The sequence below is a fragment of the Osmerus mordax genome, chromosome 24 (genome assembly GCF_038355195.1).
Source record: "Osmerus mordax isolate fOsmMor3 chromosome 24, fOsmMor3.pri, whole genome shotgun sequence".
NCBI lineage: Eukaryota > Metazoa > Chordata > Actinopteri > Osmeriformes > Osmeridae > Osmerus > Osmerus mordax.
Genome location: NC_090073.1, coordinates 10,284,369 through 10,310,363, shown reverse-complemented (window position 1 = coordinate 10,310,363; position 25,995 = coordinate 10,284,369). Strand labels below are relative to the sequence as shown.

Sequence of the window (25,995 nt, the reverse complement as noted above, 5' to 3'; positions counted from 1 at the left end):
TAGTGTTCAATTGTCACCGCCTGCATGTTGAAGGGAACAGACTTTTCAGAGCTAATGACTGTCATTTACTTTGTTATTATCCTGTAATGCTGCAGCTTGAAATATCATGAGATGTGAATTAGAGATTTTTATTACATTTCTCTACTTTTCTTGTGCTGTTCTAGGGAATACGGTGCAATTGATGATGTGGATATTGATCTGCACATCGATGTCAGTTTCCTTGATGTAAGTATATCATATCTCCATGTCCACCACACAGCATCAATGTCAAGATATTCGCTCAATTGTTAACACAAATTCTTTTTTTTTAACTACAGAAACATAAATGTAGACCCAGTTCCCCATGTAGCAGCAGGTGATCTGGGTTCCGACCCCGGGACCAGACCGTGTGTCGGATATGAGAGTGTGTTTGTCTCCTCTGGTGTGCAGGAGGAGACATGAGACTGTTTGTCTCCTCTGGTGTGCAGGAGGAGACATGAGACTGTTTGTCTCCTCTGGTGTGCAGGAGGAGACATGAGACTGTTTGTCTTCTCTGGTGTGCAGGAGGAGACATGAGACTGTTTGTCTTCTCTGGTGTGCAGGAGGAGATCGCTCTGGCGTGGGATGTGATCCGGAGAGAGCCGGTCATTGTACGGCTCCACTGCTCACTAACACAGTACCTGAATGGACCAGGTGGGACACACCCACACCCAGAGAGACACACACACACACACACACTACACTGTAATAAGAGCATCTGCTAAATGACTAAATGTAAACACAGACACACACACACACAACACTGTAAACACACACACAGACACACACACACTACACTGTACACACACACAGCCTGGGAAGCTTCCACAGCCGTGAATGTTTCTTAGCTTTTTGCTACTAGCTATTTAGACACAAAATCGAAATTAAATGCTTTCTATAGGACTGCAAGGGTGCCATACGTTAGTCCCAGCTAGCCGTCTGTTAGTCCTGGCCTGTTATTCCCCAGCATTCAAGGTTTGTTATGAATCATGTTTATCCTGCAACAAGACAACATCTTGATGTTGTTTTTCTCTCTCAGTGCCCACAGTGGATGTTTTCCAAGTGTCCACTAAAGATCGCTTCGGTCTTGGACACCAGCTGAAAAAGTGAGTTACAGTTTGTTTTCTGTTCTCACACCCCATGTCATCCCTGCGGATGATTCAACTGCTTGTTGTGCAACTCACTGCGTTGTCTTTGCCTGTCTAGTGTTTTGCATACTCTTCTGATGTCTGAGCTTCTGTTGACAGCATTTGAAATGCAGAAGTGGAAAAGCAGCAATCAGATCTGTGTTTATATCTTGGGCAGGATCATGCAGACGTTTGTCACCCAGCAGTGGAAGCATCAGGGCAAGGAGAAGCTCAACTGCCCCCACAGTAAAAAGCAGAATGACAAGAAGGTCAAATCTCCCCTCCACATCTTCTCAACGCTCCGCAGGTGAGGAGGGTCTCCTGCCCTGGCTGCTCACCAACACAGGAAGTTCTTCCCATGAACGAAAAGTCAGGAGAGCCCAGATCTGCATTGGTGTTCTTGTCTTCTGTTTAGTCATCAAAAGGTTGTTAACTGAGCTGTCCATTCCTCATAGAGATGTTATTTATTTAGTTTCTAGTCCCTAACATCAGGTGACTGGTAACGTAACAACATAACATCCAATCCCTCCGCCACCCTAGCCTTTACCCCCACCCCCTCTCTCCCACCCCCCTACCCCTACAGATCCCCCAGCTACCCCCCCCCAGGCTGCGTCAAGAGCAAGAAGAAGTTGAAGCCGGAGCAGGACTCCAAGTCCCACCGGCTGCTCCGAAGAACCTGCTCCAGCACCGTGCGGCAGGCGGAGGCGGACGGCTGCCCCAAGCCCGCGCACAAGTTCCTGGGTCCCTCCCTGTCGGCTGACCCCCGCACGGAGCCCTCCGGCCCGGCCAAGCCCCACCGCCTCCTGGGCCGGCCCTGCTCCTCCACGCCGGCCAAGCCTGAGGACTGCCCCTCCGCCCTGCGGCCCCCCCACAAGCTGCTGCCCCGCCCCTGCCCCGGGGACGCCCACTGCGACCATGGGGTGGGCGGGCTCAGCGGGGGGGTGAGCGGTCTGGGTGGGGGCGGGGGAGGAGGGAGAGGGCTGAGGCCTCAGCGCCTGCTCACCAGGTCATGCTCCGGGGCCATCAGGACGGAGGAGATGGACGGGCTGAGGCACCACCACCGCCTGCTCAGCCGGTCCTACTCCAGCAGCACCAAGATGGGCCGGCAGGACGGCCTGAAGGAACCGGCCCCAGAGAGCCGCCGTCTGTCTCTTACCTCAGGGCTCATCGGCATCCTGGCCCCCTCGCTCGCCTCGCCGCCACAGGTGGGTCCCCGGGGCCTGCTTGTCTCAGCTACATTAACCAGTCACCTGATGTATCGTCCTTGAGCTCCAGGGAAGGATCGTAGACTGTAATCATGTGGATTCATGTGTTCCTCTCTCTGCAGCCAAACCACGGAGCCAAGTCCATCCCAGTCCGAGACAGGGGCTTCCTTGTCCAGGTAAATCATCTCTCTGGCTTCACCTTCCACAGACCATGAGCTCATATTCCCATTTGTCAACTAATAGCGCAGATAGATATACTCATCTATCATACCTATCTACCTAACCATGTATCTACCTACCTATCTACGTCTATGTATCTACTTATCTATCTTATCTACCATATGGATCCATCCTGATGCTGCTGCTGTCCTGCTGATCCCAGACCATGGAGTATGCAGAGCAGAGGATTCCAGTCCTGAACGAGTTCTGTGTGGTGTGTGACGAGCCCCACGTGTTCCAGAACGGACCCATGCTTCGAGTGAGTAGAACCCTGCAGTACCCAGATAGAACCCTGCAGTACCCAGGTGGAACCCTGCAGTACCCAGGTAGAACCCTGCAGTACCCAGGTAGAACCCTGGAGTACCCAGGTAGAACAGGAGGCAGCAGGCATCAACATAGACTGTACTGTAACTCTAACCATACTCGCACCTCTAGGTAGAGTATTTGCTCCTGCACACACTGGATTTAATGCCAGTGAATAAAATATTCTTTCTAAACTTCAAAATTTGATTTGGGGCAAAGCTTGGTAAATGTGTGAGGTAAGTAGTTCTGGTTTCAAAGTGACATTTTGTTGAATTTATTATCAAAGGTTAATACAACTGTAACTGAAGTCACCTATAAAAACACACGTGGTCTCTGTTGCAACGTGACGAATAGTTGAACCTTAAAAGCTTCTCCCACAACTATAAATCATCAATTTTGGGTTATCTATAGCAGCATTATCAGTGTGTTTTTAGCTCCAGATGTAACAGTGCTGTGGCTTCAGTTTGAGAGGGTGAGTTGGATCTTATAAGGAGAAGCATCTTCAGCATCTACTGATGTCATCATTATACTGTTTTCTATAGCTAGAGGCGAACTACACTTAAGAGATAAATGTCTAAAGTACACAGTGCTGTTACACAAGACCAATTTCATACTTAACTAAAACAACATTTAACGGGTCATAATTCACCCTAATGAGATGAATAGACAGTGTAGGAAGTAGTAAAGGATTTAATTTGAGATGATGCACATTTGCATAACACCCTATGAAACCCTTTCAGGCATTGGATAACTGCTTTGCAGGACGGTTGTGATACTACACTGGGTATCAGTGCAGCTGGGGTTGGTCTGCATGAATTAGTGTTCCAATCCTGATTGTAGAGATCCATACATCAACATCAGTGCCAACACCTGGTTTGTTGATTAAGGGAATTGAGTTTGTTGGTGTGGAACAGCTGATGTGAACACTACTACATGATTGTGCACCCAGAGTGCTTTGGAGAAACCACTGTTAAGTGATTTACAAGTTCGTAAAGAATGTATTAACCTCCACAAAGTCCATTATTAAGCTATTTAAGGCTTGAGATAAACCAGAACCTGTTTATAACTTCATGCTGTCTGATCTCAATAACAAATATCTTTGTGTTCATTCAGTTTGTCAGATCGCTCAGCCGTTTCATGAATGTATCTCTGACGGTATTTCACAGTCAGCAGTGAGAACAACAGCCAGAGTTGGCTGTTCTGGGCTCATTTAACCTAAAATGACCTTGTTGTTAAGGAGCTCCAGACCCATTAATTACAATCTATCTAACTGAATTAGCTGTGGAAAATATGCCTGTTAGGCAACTAATAAATACTTTGTTAATGATCTTTTCTAAAGCGTGTGCGTGTGTGTCCTCCATCCACAGCCCACAGTGTGTGAGAGGGAGCTGTGTGTGTTTGCCTTTCAAACGTTGGGCGTGATGAATGAAGCTGCTGATGAGATCGCCACAGGAGCTCAGGTGAAACACACACACAAAGAGCCTATATCAAACACTAGCACACACCGCCATTACCATGTCATGTATGACGGCCAACATACTGTAAGCCATAGTTTTCATTATAGAATAACAACATTGTATTAAGTGAATTCCCATGCAATGCCTAGCAACCAAACGTACTTGGAGAAACTCTCTCCTGTAGACCAGAAAGTCTAACAGGGACCTACCACCCTGATTACACTCCAGCCTCCATCAGGCAGTGTACAAAGCTAGTTCTTAAGCTGGTTGAGGAGGTGGAATGGGTTATTCTCATCTGGGCTTGGTGTAAAAACACCGTCATGAAGGTTTCTCCCCAGGAGCAAGGTCAGACAGGCATACAGGAGACTTGAAACGATCTCACAACCTCCTAACTTCCGTCTGAAATCCGTCTCGTCGTGTCTAGGTGGTGGATTTGCTGGTGTCCATGTGTCGCTCAGCTCTAGAGTCTCCCAGGAAAGTTGTCATTTTTGAGCCATATCCTTCTGTGGTGGACCCAGACGATTCCCAGGCCCTGGCCTTCAACCCAAGGGTAGGTTTCATAACACTCACTCTACCTTGGGCAATGTCTCTAAACACATAATTAATATGAATAAGGTTATGAATATAAAGATTTTTTAGTTGAATCCTTGCCATTTTATTTTTCTGATATTCTATTGTTTAACAACCTTGGTTGTGTTCTTTTATCAAAATGTAATTACTATGAGAGATCTACACTATAAAAGAAAACATTGACTTTAATGGTTGAATAACATTTTCCATTACGCATGAAGTGATACTTGTGGGTCCAAAGAACTCTTAATAATGAAACTGAATCATGGAACTGTCAATGCATTGAATTTCAACAACATCTCACTTTCAAATCTCCACTATTTATATCTTGTTTATCCTGTCCTTTGTAGATAATCGTTGTGTTCCACCTTGTCCTGTTTCACTGGCACACACAGTGCTGTGTTGCCCGCCCGGTCCCCTAAAATAGACAAACCACCTGGCTTTCTAGGATTGCCTTGCCGGGACTCATCTCTCTGTCTCGTTTCAGAAAAAGGATTACGATCGGGTGATGAGAGCGCTGGACAGCCTTACATCTATCAGAGAGATGACCCAGGTAGCGAGGCCTCACAGCCACACTCACCTACAGCACTCTCTCCGCCACGCTGGTGTCCCTCTGAAATGTCACCTCATTAGACTCAGACTCTGAGACAGTTAATGTTATCGCTCGTTGCACGACAGACAGTCACGTCACACACTGACAAAGGCCTCTCGACAGACAAGCATATCTTTGCAGCTTTACAGCGCGAGGATATGAAAAACAATGCAGCTTATTATGCAGATTGTGAGCGTACAACGAGATGTCTAGACTTGGGTGTGTGTGTGTGTGTGTTAGAAGATGTTGTATAAGCAGCAGCACCTCATAGCTCTGCTACAGATATATATTTATATATAATACAGATATATATTTATATAAATAGCGGTTGTCTAAACGTTTGTGCTTCAGACAAAACAGCGCTGTTGTCAGAATGTAAAGAGCGTCTGCAACACCACCTTTCCAGCATTGTTTCAAATGCTCCTTGTCTGCAGCGCAGACACACTGCGGATTTACATAAGGAGATGTTTGATTTCACCGAGTTTATGACCCAATTCATCACTGCTTTCATCTCCTGCTTCAAGCCTCCCCCATGCTTTTTGTTCAAATTAAGCCAGGATCATTTTAATGAAAAAGCTCTTTCTCTCTTTAACAGGCGCCTTACTTGGAGATCAAGAAGCAGATGGACAAGCATGATCCTCTAGCTCACCCGCTGCTGCAGTGGTGAGAACTCCGGCCCGGCCCACAAACCTGGACCAGTTCTGTTCACGACAGAAAACCAAAACATTTAGCTGAGTGCAGGAGCATAGGGGGTTCAACTGTGGGTGGGACAGAGTTATTTAATAACTGAGTCGTCCGTTAAATATGATTTTCTTAATAAGCCCAATGCTCAACTCTGTCGGGGAGGAAGACCTCTGCCTAGACTGGGAGAGAAGTCCTTGTCTCTCAGAAAGCCTATTATCTCTCTCAACACGTATCTCTTCAAGCTAATGCAGCTTTCAGAGCAGTTCTGATCTCGATAGCACAACGCAAGTGATAAATAAGGATCGAGCAAAACACTACTAATTCACAGCTTTGATTTGATAAGAAAGTGGAGTTATTTAGAAAATAATACTACATCCGCTTGGCAACACTTTGCATTAAGGTCACATTAACTACTGTATGTTTTTACACGCAAGTCTAACTACTTTAGACCGTACACAACTAGTATTTGGTCCAAACCTTTTGTTCGTAAGTCAAAAAAACTTGCTGCCTGTCATGTACAATTTACAGACAAACCTTGACATGTACACAAGACGTATACAGAGCCACAAAACAACACATGAATGACAGCTTCAGGAATGTGCTGTAAAAGTTAAATCCAGCTGCCTGGCAAATTATATTTCATCCTTCACCTCAGAATCTTTTCTCTCTTCATCCAGGGTGATTTCCAGTAATCGGTCACACATCGTCAAGCTCCCAGTAACTCGGGTAAGTGAGGCTTATTAAAATGGACAATAGATTTATACAAGTTAGCTTGTTAAAGTCTTTCAAAATTGTAAATGGAGGCTTTGACTCCGTCCCCGTTGTTATGGTTACTTATTTCAGACACTTTGATTCGATATGATAATTTAGAACGGTGAAAATACAGTTTTGCTGCAATGACGCAGTAGGTGTCCGTTATCACCCGATAATGGACACCCCGGCAGCCAATCAGAATCGAGTATTCACCCAGACCATGGTATAAATGTAAATAAGATACAGATTGTTCACATTGACAAACTACAACGACAGGCATGTCATTCTACTGTCACAAATTCAGTAGCATTATGCTTCTGTTTTAGGAAGTTAAGGTTTTCTATTTGAGCATATTTATGATGCCTGTTAAGTTGTTCTACAAAGATGACAAAAACGAATCACATTCAAACTCCTAGTATAATGTATCCAATAGATAAACCCAACCCAACATCTGTTATATTTAGACTTAGCATATTTAGTATCACCGTAATCTCTTACATATGATATCACAGATGGTATTTTGGATATCACTATGATGAAAGTCGCATCTTTTCTCTTTTTCTGTGCTGTACTCAGCAACTGAAGTTCATGCACACGCAGCACCAGTTCCTCCTGCTCAGCAGCCCCCCTGCCAAAGAATCCAACTTCAGAGCTGCCAAAAACCTGTTTGGGAGCACGTTCGCTTTCCAGTACGTGTCTTCCTAATCCATCATGTTTTTGTGTGTTTCCACTGAAGCGTAAATGCTACCTCCTGTACTGTACATGGGTGTACTGATTTGTTCATTTGTTTTTCGCTGCTGAGTAACGCTTTGTTTTTTTCTTTTTAGCGGTTCTCACATCGAGAATTGGCACTCCATTTTGCGGAATGGCTTGGTTGTGGCATCTAACACAAGACTTCAGGTAATTTCAAGTCTACAGTAAAAACAAATCAAGACCACCCCTGGCACTGTGCTGTAGTACTTACTGTGATGTTACCCTACACATTAATGACATGTGAATGCAGACTGCAGTGTATTAATGAGGTCCTGTCATGCGTTGCTTGTGCCGAACAGCTCCATGGCGCCATCTATGGGAGTGGGATCTATCTCAGCCCAATGTCAAGCATATCCTTCGGCTACTCAGGTATGGTAACTAGCATATCCTCGGCTACTCAGATACGGTAACTAGCATATCCAGGGGCTACTCAGGTACGAAACAAATAAAGTAAGAATGTGAGGAGTGAAGAATAGTAATGAAAGTAGAATACAAGGACATAATTGCATTCAATAGGAATATTTACACATAAAAAATATAGGTGTTCTTGGTCACCAGCATAACATTTCTTTACAAATAGGGATGAACAAAAAGCAACAGAAAGTGACATCTAAAGACGAGACTGTGACAAACAGCAAGACCAACTTACACCTGCAGGTCAGGACACCACCAGACTTATTCATACTCTTGGTATATTCTTCTCGAAAGTTTACGTGAAGTTTATTTTCCATACTGTTGTATGTTTGCAGTCACAGAAGAAAGGACAACAGCCGCAGTTTTTGCAAAGCCGGATTCTTAAGTGTATAGCCTTATGTGAAGGTATGACATATTTATGTTGATATTATAGACTTGCATAGATTGTTAATACACTGTATGTTGGAAACAGTAACTATTGCTGATCTTAATCTGTGCTTTAAAAATCTCTCTCCAGTCATCACATCTCCTGATCTGCACAAGCATGGAGATATCTGGGTTGTACCCAACACAGATCATGTCTGTACAAGGTTTTTCTTTGTGTAAGTATGGCATCCATTTCCCCCTTCAATTTTTCGAAGCAGTTATCCATCTACTGTGTGAGTACTAATCACAGTGGAGTTACTGTGACACAGTCAATACTTGGTACACCCTATATATTCTGATGTTACTTTACCGGTACTTAACATCTCTTGCACGCACTAACTTCCTGAAGTCTGTCACACACCAGGATCACCCCAAAAACGATGCTATTTTCTATTTTTCAGCTACGAAGATGGGCAGGTGGGCGACACGAGTATCAACACACAAGACCCCTGCATCCATCGGGAGATTCTGAAAGTCATCGGTAACCAGACAGCCACGGGATAAAGCCTGGCACAGTGCTGCTGCCCCCTGTGGCTTCTCCACCATCCTCCATCTCAAAGCCGGATTTTGAGCTGAGGACAGGGTTGTATGGATTGCGTTCTCACAAACGCAAGAAAAAGAAAAACAAAAGAAGAAGAACTATGAAATGATACAAATCTAAAACACCTAATTTAGGAAAGGTTTGACATGTTGACAGAATAGCTGCGGTGTTTATAAACATGGTTGAAACGACACACATTTACAACAAAATATGTCCAGCTATCGAGGAACTATAAATGTAGGCTACGTTTATAGGTGAAATGGAGAACCCTTTTTTTGAGGACAATGTTACACTTCCGTTTGACTGATGGATGACATCAATTTTGTAAAGAAAATTATAAACGGTAAAACCGTTTTTCCGAGAAAAAAAAAAAGGCAACTTCTGCTGATAGTTATAAGGGCCTTTTCAGGAAACTACGAGAGACATTCATGTCTAGAAAAGGTACCATCTTACCTTGTTTACTAAGAGTTGTACCTTTTTAAAGTACAATGTACTTTCTCTATACCGAAGGTGTTGATATGCACTTTATTTTTCCTAATGTAATATATTTCTTCCGATTGGGTCATAATCTAGAAAATACCTTTTCCACTGGTCATTTTCGAATATGACCATAGAAAAAAAAAAAAAAGAAGGGTTTTGAGGATTTTCAACCGAGATGAACGGGTGTAGAGGGAGGATGATGGATGAGTGATCATCTACTCACAGATCATTTGAGAACCAGAGAGGGCAGGAAGGAGTTCTGTGCTCATTCAGAATAGGTAGGCAGATAGGCCAGAACACAACACCACTTTGAGAAAAACAATATTGGTTGTTTCACATTGAAGTGTATCAACTGGTTTACAATGGTAAATATTTCAGATACAAGTCAAAACAGTTGATTCATTTACAAGCCTCCTAATAAACAGTTTTGAACACCTATCCATAAACAACTATCTTGAATTTGAAAAACAAAAAGAAGTGTTACCAAACACCTATATTTCAAGATGTATCTTTGTACTTTGGTTTGAATATGTGGGTGGCACCCTATGATGAGCTTTTGAAATGTTTCATTTTGTTAGGGATATGGGATTTCTATATAAATTAAGCATTGGTGTTTTCTGCTTGTTGTCTATATATTGCAGCTGTTATTGACCAATCAGAGCTCTGAGTGTTGTACACAACTTGTGTTCGATGTGAATATATTTTTGGTAAGAGATGATGCGAGCTGATGTTCCACCGTCTTGAACACGGTCCCGCCCGACCCTTAACACATCCTGTGATACGAGGGGAGGGGTTACAGTATGTCGTCAAACAACAGATCATCTCAAAGGTTGTTTTGAAAAAGGGTCAAACACTCAACTAGAATAATATTCTTTCGCAAATCGGTAAACATAAGAGGAAGGGTGTGCAAATGAGTGAAAATAAGAATTTGATTTGATCCAAGTCACAGTTAAAACAAACATGATTTCGCATCTGGGAAAAGTACATGGGTAGGATAAGTGCACTAGTGTACTAATGATGAGTTGTGAAGACTTGAACCAAACAGCAGTTTGAAGACACAACAGTGCCTTCATCAACTGTTCATGAGGTCTACACTTAAATCATTCACAAGCTGAAGTCATGCCAAATATACTGTCAGTACAGGACTGGTTCATTTGCTAATGATTCATGAATGAAAGCACCGTGGAAAACAATCACAAATTTATGAGGAACTTAAATGGACGACTGCTGGAAAGCAACATTGGGTCGGGTCTTGCGAAAGGTTTATGATGGTTCAGTGATTAAAGTTCTGCACAGTAGAGCATTCGTTTGGAGAAAGAAATTTTAATAAGTACTTTATAACAATGTTGATGGAGTACATTGGTTTAGAATGTACTTCTATTTCAAGATACAGTAACGCACGGATAGAAAGACATGACATCATCTGACTGACAGTAAGTGCACACTTGCAGTCAACAGTTGAACTATGTTAAATATATCATGACCCTAGCAGTTGAATGAAGACCACAGTAATCAACACAATATGATCAACAGTGTATTTGATTTGGTCCACTTTGTGAGTTATTTAATCTAAATGTTTCTTTGATCTAAATGACTTTGTCATTTCCTGCACAATTTTAGTGAAAATGTATTATTATGCTATTTAGCATTTGGTGCCTTATAGAAATGGAGTAATGGCAAATATGACAATACAAATTGTATATATTGTAAATATTGCCACAACAATAAGGAGGCCAAATATTTTCTGTATTCAGTTTTTACTGCGTTTTCATTTTTTTGCATATTATTATGGCTTTTTTGGCTTTTTATAAGTTACAAACATAGTAGCTTATGTACTTGTTTATGTTCATTAAACAAAAAATTTGCTCATAAATCAGCTTATCTCTATGAATACGACAATGTATTACCTCTCGACACCCAACATATTGTGTTACCCATGCCAGCCAGCTTTAGGGTAAATCATTAAATCTACATCTTCAGAGACATACTGTTTGTGAATTCCAAACAATCAATCAACGACAGTTAACATATTATACTTGGTTTGCCATGTAAATCAATTAGTTTTGAGAGTTTACAAAATCACAACTTATACTCCATACTTATGTCCAGTGTGTGTACTCTCAGAGATGGTCACTGAATTCCCTTCACTTTCAACTCGTCTTGAACACGTTTCAGGTAATCAGAATCAGGGTAACCGTAGCTGCAAGCGACAGAAATGAAAACAAGAGAGGTTAATACAGACCAATTGATGACATGCACTTTGATGCCAGTGTTCTGACAGGAAGATGTAGTAGTCTACAGACGCTTCATCTGTGGCGGTGTGGTTCTGCACAACGGCTGTATACTCAAGAAACCCAACTTGAGACTACACCAAAGTAACAAATAGCGTGCAGTTCCTCTCCTTGCAATTTCCACCCCGCCACCAGAAAATGCAATATACAAACAGCTGAAACCATTGAAACAGATATGAGAGATTGTGGTTTGGGGTAGAACCACTTGGAAGTTTTTAGACTGAGATTTGATGAGTTTTAGAGTTCTACAGTTTCTAGTCTAATTTAAAGTTAAGGTATTGTTGGCAAACAGTGACCTTTTGGTTGATCTCATTCCTTGTTCATCTCCCCCACTAAATCTTCAAGCACCTACCGTCTGTTCCCTCCAATCAATATGCCCAGAGCCAGCTCACGCCTGTGGCTTATATAGAGGATAGGTGTGACTACTGATCACATGACCCCACGTCTAAAGCCCCGTACCATGTTGGCCCTCCATGTGTAGCAGTTTTGTGGTGGATGTCGTTCCACGTAACCACGTTGTTCCTTCCACTGGTGGAGGAGCGGCCCACGGTGAAGACGAGCCGCTGGTCGAAGGCTCTCTTCAGGAGGTGCAGAACCTTCCGTCCCTCTGGGCTGTCGGGGAGGAAGGCCGTACGGGCGGCTCCCTCGTACCGCTCTCCTGGGCTCGGGTGCTCCTCCTGAAGGACAACAGTCCACAACGTCAACATCCATAAGCTGCCAGCGAGACGGTATCACAGAGCTGTTCTATCAGTCTGGGTGCCTCTGACACAAACCCAAAACGCTTCTTCATCGAAGACCTTTGCCCCAATTAATCCTGTTTCAACATCAAATTATACTATAAATGATGGTTAATACAGAATACAACCAAACAACCCAACAAAGCCATCTTGTAAAAGTAATTCACACGTGTTTGAAGTTTGCATACCTTTTGAGTGCCACTTGGGATTTTGTAACAAATAACGATAGTCCCACACTTCTCATATCCCGGCAAAGAGGAAGACCTTATGCTGGTGGACATCGAACCCCCCTCAGGCTGGGTCCCCTTCAGTTCCCCGTACAGCGCCCCGCAAGTTGGGCAAACAGGCTTGAACTCAAATGCCCTCTTCAGACAGCTTGTGCAAAATGAATGCTTGCACTTGAGTGTCTTCCTGTGTCTCTCGTGGATACTGTCCATGCAGATGGCGCAGGTGTCCTCCGAGTCGTCCTGCTGCTGGGCGTGGCTGACAGGTGAGGCACCTGAGGCTCCTGCGCTTTGTCTCTGTGTCGTAGTGTTTCTCCCCAGAGTGGAAGACTTTCTGTTGCTTAAGAAATCTTCCAATCTCCTGATGTGTGCGTACGGCCCCGTCACAGTCATGTTCCCAGAGCTGCTTACAATCCACAGCTCAGGAAAGTTATTTTGCAAGTAGCTCAGGTTTTGGTCTGCCACGCTGTGAGACACGACTCTCAGGTCTGTTGCTGTGCGCTGATAGAGTGTGATGAATCTCTCTCGGGCAAAGTGAGCACAGGCCTGGCTGCTACTGCTTCGACCGAGAGGTTTGAATGACACCAAAACCGTTTTGTCTGTTTTTCCTAAGGATGTTGATATTGTTACATCATTAGCCTCGATTCTGCGTAATTCCTTTGAACATTTGTGTTGCATGTACTCCATGACAGTTCCCTGTATGTCAACTGGTTTCACCTGATCTGGGGACATCTGAGCTTGTTGTTGGTGTTTGCTCCCAGAAGTGGTGTGTCTTTCCAAGCTTGACAACTTCACAAACACATCTTCAATGTCCTCAAAGGATCCCTCAGCTTGATATTGTGACGTTTTTGTTATTTGTTTTATTTTGTGTTTAGATTCTTTAAAAATTTCCTTAACCATGTCTGGATCTTTGAAAGTGGTTAAATCAACGGTGAGCGTGACATCTGAAAATATCTGAAAACAACGACACAAGGAAGACACTGAAATATGCAAAAACGAACATATGTCAAACACCTGTCATAATAAAACTATTTCAGTTTAGCAGCATAGCTAAAAGACTGCCAGCTGATATATGTTTTATTAAAAACACTATAAGACAAAAAAATGGGTGTCGACTGCTACGGAAGATCCGAGGCCAAGTAAGATTATACAGAACTGTAACGAGAGGAATCTGCGAATGACAGATCCATCAAGCAAATATTAAAACGAGAGCATGCCAACATCAACTAGCTACACACAACACTTTGATTGTATTATACACACCTCTTTCATAGACGAGCTAGCCATGGTGCTGGAACTTCCTGTGCGTTTAATATTGCTACGCAACGCAGTTGCTACCTAGATAGATACAATAACAACATATTTGTGTTTCAAGGTCGCTAATCCTGCTAACAAACAGAAGTGGGCCAGGCTGAAAGAAGACCATTATCCAGGACCTCGTTTAGCTAGACGTTGGGCAGATTGCATTGTTTGAATTCAAAGTGGTAGGATAAACTTTTAGTTTCGATTTGCGTCAGTGTGGGAGGTGTTTTCGTACATAAATGTTGATGTGCGCTGCTGGTGTTTGGCCACTTGAGGTCAGTAGGAGACTGTGGAGGGGTTCAGGAGGAGGGTTGCGCTCGAGCGCCATTGTCGATCTGTCCGCGTGATGGCGCTCTATTCCAAACATGACACTACACCCAGGCACTGGCTTTCCTTCTCTCTTCATTACAAACGGCTTTAATAAATGTTTTAATAATGAGCCAATCGTAACTGAACAAAACGTTGTATGGGAATACTGAAATGCCTTTTTTTTTTTACTTATAATTCCTACAATAGTTTAGGTTTTTCAATAAAATACATGCTGCTGCTTGACAATAAAAAATAAACACAATAAAGACTTTTTAAATTATCTAAATGTTGCGTTGGTACTGTAGGCTCCACTTATATGGATTAATGCTGTTCGCGTCAATATTACCACCGACAGACAGAAATGACCAGGCCTGTGGAAATCGTGACAGTCTTCCATTCTGGCCCTAATGATATGGTGCTCGAAGTAATTTAAAATTAATTATACGGTAGCCTTGGACCAAGAGAGAGTCTTGGGCCATTGAAACGGTAGACCATTCTCAGAACTAGCCACCTGCATGAGGATTCACAAATTAAGTCCCACTATAAGAGGACGACGATACAGCGATTTTTCGAACAATTTCTAAAGTAGTCGACTGGCCGGACCAGAGCAGGGATTGCAGTATGTATGCCACAAGCCGTTTGGAGGGTTAGCGTTGACATCTCGATAACATTTCTGAAAATGGAAATCCAGCAATATAGTACATCTGTCCAGTTTTTATATTTTTATAGCCTTTTTGTTGGTCGTCATTTGCTAATGGAGCTACTACAATTTTAAATGACAGACGGAGAAGAAACTGTGACAGCTATGTTCCATGTCTGTAACTGATATCAGATTTAGGCTGTAGTCTTCTTTAGTTTCGTCTTACAGAAGCACTTGAAAAGGCTTCTTCTTTTAAGATATAATTAATAGCCTGCGACTTGCCAGATAGGAACCGTTCAATAAATCAGATTTATTTTATTTTATTTGTAAATGTATGTGCATTGGATTCATAGCCTATTTTGTGCGTTTTTCATCTCTAATCTAGAATATAATTTATTAATATGGATAAGATGTTTACCTTGCAGTGCACTTAAAGTTGTTTACAGGTTCTAATGAATCTGAATTAATAATAACAATAACGAGCAATTATTAAAAATAAATATGTATATAAACAAAATTATGTAACAGATTATCATAGCCTAATATTTGTAATAGTAATTACAATATTGTATTATTAATATTTGTGTAATAAGGGTAACCCATTAAAAAGATATTGATAATAGGCTTTTATTATTTTACATTATTATTATGTCAAAGTTATATTGTTTTTCTGATGTGGTAGACCTTTGTGTCTGTACTGTGCAACGCTATTGCGATCGTACTTTGTGGACTGTAGGCTACTGTATTACTCAACTGATTATGCAGTTAAACATTTTTTTTGGAAAAAGGACAAACATGATTTTATTCCGGCAGATTTAGAAATATTGTCTGTATTGACTTGAAAATCTTAATGGATATCACGGCATCTTGGTTGTAGGATTTTACTGTCAGTTCACAAAATATCCAATTGAGAATGTGTGCACATTTTGCAGCCTGCAGAGCTTATACTCCTCAAGTGTGGATTTAATAGCAGTGAAAGTATTATGTGGATTTGGATAGAGGGAGATTTAGACATCTGTCAAATGCAGCCAATAGAATGCACATTAGTTATATTGAACCAAAGAAACGGCGGGCAGACCGAATAAGGATTAAGTACAATTTATAATCTGATCACAAAAAGCTCGAGCAGAACATCGCAGGTTGAAAGCATCCACGCGACACGACACAGACACTAGATCAGCGTCACATGCAGTTCAAACACGAATTTGGAAAGTTGATCTTCCTTGCTTTGTAGACGCTGTAAATCCGATAAACTGTATTGCATTAGCAAATTCACAATTTATTTTAAATTGTGTGAATTTAAAGCAATTAGTTATCTTCCTCATACAGTCTGCTCTCCACGTCACAGCGACAGTGTATATAGGCTATACTTTCAAAATATATATGTGAAATGCCTTTTTAAAGAGTCTCCTGCTGTGTCAGAATATGAGTTATGGGTGGATTTCTCGCAGGTGATGTGCATGTGCTTGTGATAGTATGGCTCCTTATCCTGCCGTTTCACAGGTCACCATGTCGAGCAGAAACAGAGCGCATTTCAAGGAAAGTAGGCTATTGGTGTCAAACAATAGGGTTTATGAGTAGAATAGACAACAGACTCAAATAAACCGACGCTATAATCTCATGTCGACATGGCGGATGTACTAATTATGTTGTTGTTTGTCTGTCTTAGTTATTTCGGTTTGTACAGCCTGTATTGATGACTATACAAAACTACACAATAATAAAAAACAATTCTGCATATTAAATGCATTCAGGAAAAGTAACTACGGTTAGAATGCAATCATTAATGTTTTAAGAATTTACTCAGTTCTCACAACATTTATATTTTCCATTACTTCAAAACATCCTGAATGCATTATTTCAGTATGAGTTCGTTTTTTATTGGTTTTAGTTAGACCATATGAAAAGCAGAGTTCCAATTATTTATGCTAATAAAAACATGCTACAATGTTCAAAATTGACCAATGTGAATATAAAAGCTTATAAACTACAACATACCCATTAAGCTCAAGTGTGACTTTGCTCTTTCAATTACCGCAGCTAATTAACAAGTATTCTCAATGCATTTATTGGTACTGCTTTGTTTATTTACAATGCAGACATTGTTGGTGTTTGTCTGAATATCGCTTTTTTTTATTGACCCATATTTGAACGGTAGAATTACAAGCTTAAATGCGGCCCTGTGAAGCTTTTGGCTTTTAAAATGTTTCAATATGTTCAACATCCATCCTTCACCTAAAAGTGCCTATGTGCTCTTTGCAAATGAGGCATCTGTTGGCTAGCTGTGTTAGACTTTATTGACTGCTCCTGGTATAAGGAATGTCCTACTTATTGTGTTCAAGGTGTTGGTTCTGGGTTATCCATTATTCTGAAGCCACACTGTAAACAAAACGATCAGTGGATTCTGTTGTGTTCATAACAATTAGATGAACAAAATGGCTCCCAGACTATTTAATCTGCATCGATAACACCTTCATGACCCCCCAACCCCCTCTCTTTAGCAACACAATAACAAACAACTATATTGTGTTATTAGCTGTTTAATACACCAAATCATGTGTGAAACATGAATAATACGGATGTGTTTAGGTCAAGATAAACCTAAGCCATGAAACACAAACATACATCTTGTCAAACCTGAGAGATTATAACTTATCATGCATTTAGTTTTCCTCCAGCTACTCAAATAAGGAGACTTATTTTAATATATTTTATGCTACTTTGACATAATCAACTAAGATTAATTCATATCAAGCAAACCAAGACATCCTGACTATGGTCAGAAGGAAACAGAGACAATCCCAATCAAAAACCACAATAACTTAACTGTTTGAAATGTGATTGACAAAAAACACTTATTACTTATTTTTATTCTTTTTTTTACCCTGACTTCCGACTTTTAATAATCGTAAAGGCATCAAGGAGGGAATTAAGGGATGAAAGAGGTCAAATCTAGAGGGGGCTAAGCAATGTTATTGATTAGGGTTGCTGCTGAAACTTATTGTAGAAGCGTGGAGGTAGGAAAGACAAGGAGATGCAGGCCAGTTAATGAGTAAACATTAGCATAATTAATGCTAGTTAAATGCCCCAGTAGTGGCATGGCATGAATGAACAGGTCCTGTCTTCATCATGCAAATGCTTACTTGACTTCCCGGGGTAGTTTATCATTCCTCAACTCTTATCTGGAATTTAATTGGATAATGATCCTTCATTATTTCATCGACACAAACAAATCACATGCATGATTTAAGCATCCGTGTAACATTTGGACTGCATTATAGGAAAGCGTTCATTCATCACCTCTGGGACAAACTCCAGACAGGAACGCACAGACAAACTAATTCAGGCTTTAGCAGTTGTCATTATGCATCTTTACAAAAGGTCTTTAACTTACACAAAACAAAACACACCCCTTTTACACTCATATTGACATGATCAGGAAACCAACATCCACCTCATTCTCAGTAAAACAAATACAAAGTTCTCAAGATGAAAAATACAACGTTACATTTTCAGATATTCAATCTTGCATCATACTGTACAAAATCTTTTTTTTATGCCAAATGCTCCGCCCCCTCCTCAGCACAGCCGTTGCCGTCAGCAGTCGATAGCTGACGTGACTCCTCATTAAAAGTCAATGAACGCAGCCACAAAAATCTAAAATGGACGATTCTCTTGCATGACCTTTTGGTAGAAAAGGGCTGTAGATGGAGAGATGCTTTATGTGTTGAGCATGCAGGTTCCCACAAGCTAGTTTCATACACTACAAAGGGTACAGCTTTCAACTAAAGCAGAAGAGATTCAGGCAGACAGACAGTCACAGACAGACAGAGACAGGCAGACAGACAGAGACAGGCAGACAGACAGAGACAGGCAGACAGACAGAGACAGGCAGACAGACAGAGACAGGCAGACAGACAGAGACAGACAGACAGACAGAGACAGGCAGACAGACAGAGACAGACAGACAGAGACAGGCAGACAGACAGAGACAGGCAGACAGACAGTCACAGACAGACAGAGACAGGCAGACAGACAGAGACAGGCAGACAGACAGAGACAGGCAGACAGACAGAGACAGGCAGACAGACAGAGACAGGCAGACAGACAGAGACAGGCAGACAGATAGAGACAGGCAGGCAGACAGACAGTCACAGGCAGACAGAGACAGGCAGACAGACAGAGACAGGCAGACAGACAGAGACAGGCAGACAGACAGAGACAGGCAGACAGACAGTCACAGACAGACAGAGACAGGCAGACAGACAGAGACAGGCAGACAGACAGTCACAGACAGACAGAGACAGGCAGACAGACAGAGACAGGCAGACAGACAGAGACAGGCAGACAGATAGAGACAGGCAGGCAGACAGACAGTCACAGGCAGACAGAGACAGGCAGACAGACAGAGACAGGCAGACAGACAGAGACAGGCAGACAGACAGAGACAGGCAGACAGACAGTCACAGACAGACAGAGACAGGCAGACAGACAGAGACAGGCAGACAGACAGTCACAGACAGACAGAGACAGGCAGACAGACAGAGACAGGCAGACAGAGACAGGCAGACAGATAGAGACAGGCAGACAGACAGAGACAGGCAGACAGACAGAGACAGGCAGACAGACAGAGACAGGCAGACAGACAGAGACAGGCAGACAGACAGAGACAGGCAGACAGACAGAGACAGGCAGACAGACAGAGACAGGCAGACAGACAGAGACAGGCAGACAGATAGAGACAGGCAGACAGACAGAGACAGGCAGACAGACAGAGACAGGCAGACAGACAGAGACAGGCAGACAGACAGAGACAGGCAGACAGATAGAGACAGGCAGACAGACAGAGACAGGCAGACAGACAGAGACAGACAGACAGATTTGTTTTGATAAACATTGAAATAGGTCCCACAGACCCCAACAGCATCCTTCCTTATCACCCACTCAAATGATTTAAGTCCTCTGCTGAGAACTGCAGTGTTCAGCTCAGATTAAGACAGTCACCTATATGTTCATGGGATTTGAACCAGATTTGATTGATAGTATTTGAGAAGACCAACTCCACCCTCTTTTAGCAATCTGAGGACAAAGAGTACTCTAATGGGGATTTCAAGCACTGCCAGCCCTCAGTTTACGCTCCATACTAAAGGTGGCTTCGCAATCGCAACACTGTTTCTTTTGACTTTTTCCTCAACAGTCACCTCTGAGGGCTGGAATGGGCCATTTGAAAGTATGGGCGAAGTCCTTAAACTTCCAGAGAAAGGGGTGCACCTCAAATCAATTTACGTGTGCCTGAGGGATCGTAAATGGATTGACATTTTGACTATATTGTCACTGTGACAAACTCAAAGGAGAACAACAGTCATCTCCAAAGTTGGTTTCTGAGTGTGTGTTGGGGGAGGAGTACAAGGCTTTTAGCTGGGATACTCACAAGCTGAACCTTTCTTACATGTAGAGGCATTTTAAAAGGTTTTGAAGACCTCTACAATAGCCTCCACCACAAACGCTGCCTAAAGCAAATGGCCGGGTGGTGTATCTTCAAGAGCCAACAATCAACAGAACATATATATTCATTTATTTTTGGTTTCTATATTTTTGCATTTCTCTGAAATACTACTTCTCTGCAAAAGTGACGGTTACTAGTCTGACTCCAGCTTTTTGATGACAGCTGCAGTGTGGCAAAGTGATTAATTCTTCCCTGCTGCAGGTTTTGTATCAGGACATCACTATCAATCTTCAATGTCATTCCGACTAATTCCTTCACTGAGCAGTGACTGCGGCCTACTAATGTCTGGATGCACTATTCCCTATTGCTAGCTATCAAGCTAACTCCGGTTTTGATGCAAACCAGATCCTGCTTTACTCGTTACACCATTTCCCACAAGCTAAAGTGAAGTCATTTTTCACTCTCCTGTGATACATTTATGTAAAAGGAAACTTGAAGCCATCACTTAAAGGTGGTGAAATGACATGGCTGACAAATGCTATGTTTAGACTGCTAGTTAGGACCGCGCCCTGGATAGGAAGATCCACGCTTCCTCAACAAGCAGGATGGAGTTATTAATGGACTTCTGTCTGCTGGTTGCTTCAGGGTAGGAATAAGCCCGGTGAAGGAGATAGTTGCTATGGTAACCATCATAAATTAAATCCCTCAAATGAGCAGGGAGGAGGGGGCGGCCCTTTAAACGCCACCTGTTTCCTCTCTAAAAGGTATGATATTAATGGCGGTCGAGCACAGGAAGTCCCTTTTTTTCGGGTTACTTTTTACATGTCAACCTTCGACAGTGTATAAAGATGCCAAGAGTGACAAATGAAGACAACAGATTTTCAGAGGCCTTGAGGAAGGCCTCGACTCTCTATTATCTTTCATCAGGACGGACACAGTGTGCGTTCAAGAGCTCTTCAAACTCAGACAGATGAAATGGGAAGTTTTGAGAACTGTGTAAATACTATTCCCTGACGGACCACGGGCTAGCTAGCTAAAGGGCAAATATTGTTTTCCATGAGAGAAAACGTCTAAGTTGTTTACATTAGCTGCGTCCGCTCCTAATCATTAATCATTTCCGTCTATACTCAGATTACTCAGGGAACCGTGTTCGTCTTAAAAGTACACATTTGCCTTCATGTCATTTTCACATTTACAACTTTCAGCGAATGGCATTTAGCACTCATCCATCAATATGTTCACATCCCCCCCAAAAAGGAGACAACATCTCCAACACTTCACTGCTCGGCTGTGTACGTGTGCGTATACGTGTGCGTATATGCGTATACGTGTGCGTATACTTGTGCGTATGACTGCTGGAACTTTATAAATGTTTATCAAGAGACTAGAATGATTGCATTACTCAACCTCTAGTTCAATTTGAAAACAAATAAAAAGAGGAAATCATATTTCAAGTACTGAGTCCTGCGTAGAAGGAACAGCTAGCTAGCTATCTCCGTCTTTTTTCGCGATTTAGACGGGTTCATTCTATATGGGAAATATATTTTTATGTGATGTGGATTCTGTCTCACGATAGCTGCTCTGCTGTTTCCCCAGCAGGAACTTTATTTTTTTATTAATGAGGTGTTAAGATGTTGTGTGTATCTCTGCTTGGACATGAAGCCAAGCCGGATGTCATCCTGTGACAGGAGCAGGGTTAGTTGGAGCACACCCCACTGAAGCTGCAGGGCAGTCTGGAAGTCTTCTAGCTGAAAGCTGGGTTGAGGCGTGACAACATACAAATGATAGATTTAGCAGGACACAGAACCAGCCCTGATTAATGTGCATTTTGAGGGTAGCCAAATAGGAAAAAAGTTCAATGTGTTTTTAAATATTGTTGTAAAGTTAAGCCTTGAAATAAATTAATTTCGAAATGTACGTACACAGTTGATGTTGACTGTGTTATCCTGAAAAAGTGATTTAAACGTAACGCAACAGAGTGCAGAGTGAAAGCTGCTCCTAGTCAGCTGCTTGCTGGGTGGTCCTGCCTGTTGGGCCCTGGGTGTCACAGGGCAGGAAGGAATATCTCTATCCATCCATGATATACTGATATATTCTAAAAAACTACTTATAATTGAGAGAATCTGTTCTAATTAGTTAAGTACAAATCCTTAATGCAGAGACTGTAAATATGATTCTTGAATGTAGGTCTGTTTCATGTAGTAAAACAAGCGACTGAGAGAAATGTTAGGAGATCCAGTGTAACAATTTTCAGTGTAAGCTACGACTTAATTCTAGGCTTTTCTTGATTTAATAAAACCCTTTTCTGTCACCTTGATTCTGTTTCACTGTATAATCTTGATTTGTCACCAATGGTAAATGGGGGAATTTTTTGTGTTCTCACAAAGGGACGCATCACAAACACGGCACCTCTTCCTGGGAGGAAGAAGCCAGCCTTGGCTGTCCCTCGCTCCACCATTAACTGGACGTGTTGGCATATGATCCAAAAACACACAGAGAAGACACTCTTCCATTCACCAAGTCCTGAATAGAGGGAATATCAGTGAGCGAGGCTTTTTGTTCAGCTTGGGGAATCACTTGTAACTGCAGACAAAGCGCCGACACAGACCGGGGTCGTCATCTTTGACTCATTCAACCAATGATAGGGGAGCGATGGCAGAGCCCCAAGGCAAGCACAAGCGCGCGGTCGAGCTTTTAAATGCGCTGAAGTAAAAAGGTATATGTGCCACTAGCGCCTTGGCTCGTTGAAATGTTTTCTTTTATTCCGAATCCATTAGCAACCTCCCGACACGAAGCGTAATGAAAATACACGTTTATTTTGGCCAGAATTGGATGAAAACACCACTTCAGAGCTCTTGGTGACTGAAGTAGCAATTTTAGGAGTTTTACAGTTTCTCCTCTCTTCCTTGTCATTATACAGCAACGGTGAGGTTATGACGAGGCCTATTCATAGAGGCTGGTATTGTACATTTAGAAAGAAAATTATTTAATGAAGCGATATATTTCATATTTTCTCCTGTGGCGTGTGTGAGATGTATGCACGAGTGCGTGTGTGTGTGTGTAGAGAGAGAGAGAGAGCGAGAGAGAGGGGAGGGTCATACTCATTACTGACCACAGTGTTTGAGGAGGCATGGTCTTAGTGTGTGTACAGCTAGGACACTAATGTAGAGCTTGCCTGGGCTACACTCTAGCCTGCCTCAGTCACTCAGCATGGCCTGTGCCATTAGCTGCCTCAATGGAGGAAAGAAGAAAATAATAAAAATCCTCTTAAAGGTACACTCTTTCCGAAATCACTGGTACACTCAAACTACCCCAGATATATTCAGTGACATAGGATTATTTTAAAGCACATCGGATCCTTTTTGTTGGGGTTCATTCAACGTAACGCATGAAATCCATGCATGTTTATGTCAGTGCATTGATGTATTTTTACAAATGGGTCAATTTCCTTGACTTTAATTGGGAGGCAGCTGACCATGCAGAGTGATATTCACCTAGTTATCTGATCCGGACTGATCTCAGTCAACAGACATGCAGGCTATTAAATGCAATGTCAGTTTTCCCCAGATCAGATTTGTTATTTTAATACTAATAAATGTTCATTCTTGATGTGCAATGAGTGGCTACAGTTCCACTAGCCTCTGTACAGTACGGGTCCCTGTGTGTGTGATACAACAGGACTAGGCTAGGGTTAACTCTGTGTCACCAGTGCTAATTTAGAAGGACTGCTTCGAGGTGTTCTACATACCCCGGGAGACCCGCCACGCATCCGGTCTGACACTGGTAGGGAATGTTTCCGCTGGTACGGATACACGCAGGCCCCTGTGGCTCTAACTGAACACTTTTACCTGCCACAGTGGCACCTGGCGACAGGGAGGTCTGTATCTGCTACAGGGGCACCTAGAGAGGGAGGTCTGTGCAGGGGCACCTACAGACAGGGGGATCTGCTACAGGGGCACCTGGAGAGGGAGGTATGTGCAGGGGCACCTAGAGACAGGGGGATCTGCTACAGGGGCACCTGGAGACAGGGGTCTGTGTCTGTGACATGCTGTTGCCCATGGCTGCCTTCCAGCTGCATGTGCTTCGGCGCGAGGAGGGAAACAGACGTGTCAAACAGGAGCGGCATCAGCGCCAGGGGCTCACTGAAACTTTAATGCTGACACACACACAAAGGAGTAGCTAACCCCACCCCCCCCCACCCCCCACACAAACACAGACTCAAAGCCCTCCAGATGTGCACTTTTAGAGGAGCAACAGTAATCCCAACCCATGAGTTTGTTATAATCAGGGTAGGGGGTTGTGGGGTGGGTGGGGGGGTGATGGGGGCGTGATGGGGGGCAAAGACTCATTTCTGAAGTTGCTACCAGTGCACCATATGTCAGGATTGTATATGTCCCCCCCCCCCCCCCCCCCCTCCTATATTCCTTCTGTACATATATTTCCCGTCTCCTTCCTCTCCCCACTCCTGCTCTCTACTCTGTGTGCACTCAATTATTTAACATCACAAGACCTGTGTCAGCGCTCAAGCTGCTGGTGTCTGGGAGACATGTTTAAAATAGCTCCCTGGGCCGCACCAGACCAGGCACACACAGGTTTTTTTGTTTTTTTTACCATACGCTATTCCTTGTTTACAATCTTTTTTTTCCCAAGGCGAGACTATCATCGAGTACATGCATTAGTCTTGGAGAGGTGAAAATAACTCAGTGTAATACTACCCTGAAAAACTGTGCTGGATCTCTAAAATAATCTCCATGCAGCTAGAGCATCTTAATAACAGTAATTATCACACTCACTATTCGATTTTTGAGTGACAGTTTAAATTTGAAGTTGCCGTCAGAATAAGGAGACTACTTAACTTTTTTCCACCAACTGTACTACAAAACCTTCCTATATCTTAATCTCACTATGATCAACTCTCTCGTAGCACACACATTTATTTGAAAGTGAAGTTTATTTATTTCTAATACTCAAACAGTACTAATATAAAATAACTCTAAATGAATGCCTCAGAAGAGAAGAGATAGACATATATTAAGGAATACAAATTTACAGTGATGATTATTTTTAGTTTTGTTCTTCAAGAGGCATGGTATGTCAGAACTGAAGGTCTGGCCAATGACCACACACTGATTTGATGACCAAAAAAGTGGACATTTTAGAAACCCAAAATATAATGGTTCTTATTTTAATGTGTTTCCACACTCTGGTTTATATTTCATAATGCACTCTCAAGCCTGTTTGTTTAAAACGCAGTGTTTGTTTTCCTCAATGCAACACTACTTTGCCTCCACCATTTAAAATGCATAAGGCAAAGTGCATTGTGGCAAGATGGGACCAGATATTAATCAAATTAGACACATCAAAGGTAGCCCAGCATTTTACTGCCCTGATGTTCCATTACAATTTATGATAGAAAGGGCCAATGTAATAAAGGATTTGGCAGTAGAAGACACTGTTGGGTGGCCAAGGCTTTGTGTTCCAGAGCGATATTTGTCGGAGACAAT

At 42.5% G+C, this 25,995-nt stretch overlaps 2 protein-coding genes across 2 annotated transcripts in view; one reads left to right on the top strand and one right to left on the bottom strand.

Moving 5' to 3' along the window:
- Positions 1-10,159, top strand: part of parp8 (poly (ADP-ribose) polymerase family, member 8) — a 28,421-nt gene extending 18,262 nt beyond the window's left edge. The window contains exons 8-26 of the mRNA XM_067227819.1: positions 165-225; positions 582-672; positions 1,058-1,124; positions 1,324-1,452; positions 1,729-2,350; positions 2,473-2,526; positions 2,733-2,828; positions 4,240-4,332; positions 4,754-4,879; positions 5,387-5,452; positions 6,087-6,154; positions 6,853-6,901; positions 7,505-7,617; positions 7,756-7,828; positions 7,981-8,050; positions 8,262-8,338; positions 8,431-8,500; positions 8,613-8,697; positions 8,923-10,159. Coding sequence (XP_067083920.1) covers positions 165-225; positions 582-672; positions 1,058-1,124; positions 1,324-1,452; positions 1,729-2,350; positions 2,473-2,526; positions 2,733-2,828; positions 4,240-4,332; positions 4,754-4,879; positions 5,387-5,452; positions 6,087-6,154; positions 6,853-6,901; positions 7,505-7,617; positions 7,756-7,828; positions 7,981-8,050; positions 8,262-8,338; positions 8,431-8,500; positions 8,613-8,697; positions 8,923-9,025 — 2,113 coding nt within the window. The 3' untranslated portion in view covers positions 9,026-10,159. The remainder of the gene's footprint in view (positions 1-164; positions 226-581; positions 673-1,057; positions 1,125-1,323; positions 1,453-1,728; positions 2,351-2,472; positions 2,527-2,732; positions 2,829-4,239; positions 4,333-4,753; positions 4,880-5,386; positions 5,453-6,086; positions 6,155-6,852; positions 6,902-7,504; positions 7,618-7,755; positions 7,829-7,980; positions 8,051-8,261; positions 8,339-8,430; positions 8,501-8,612; positions 8,698-8,922) is intronic.
- Positions 10,160-10,577: 418 nt separating this feature from the next.
- On the bottom strand, positions 10,578-14,240 carry si:dkey-3h3.3 (uncharacterized protein LOC100144568 homolog). The gene is made up of 4 exons (XM_067227820.1): positions 14,058-14,240; positions 12,759-13,748; positions 12,293-12,510; positions 10,578-11,742 (listed from the first exon to the last, which is right to left on the bottom strand). The coding sequence occupies exons 1-4, from the start codon at positions 14,079-14,081 to the stop codon at positions 11,673-11,675; spliced, it is 1,302 nt and encodes a 433-aa protein (XP_067083921.1). The 5' UTR covers positions 14,082-14,240; the 3' UTR covers positions 10,578-11,672.
- Positions 14,241-25,995: the final 11,755 nt, after the last annotated feature.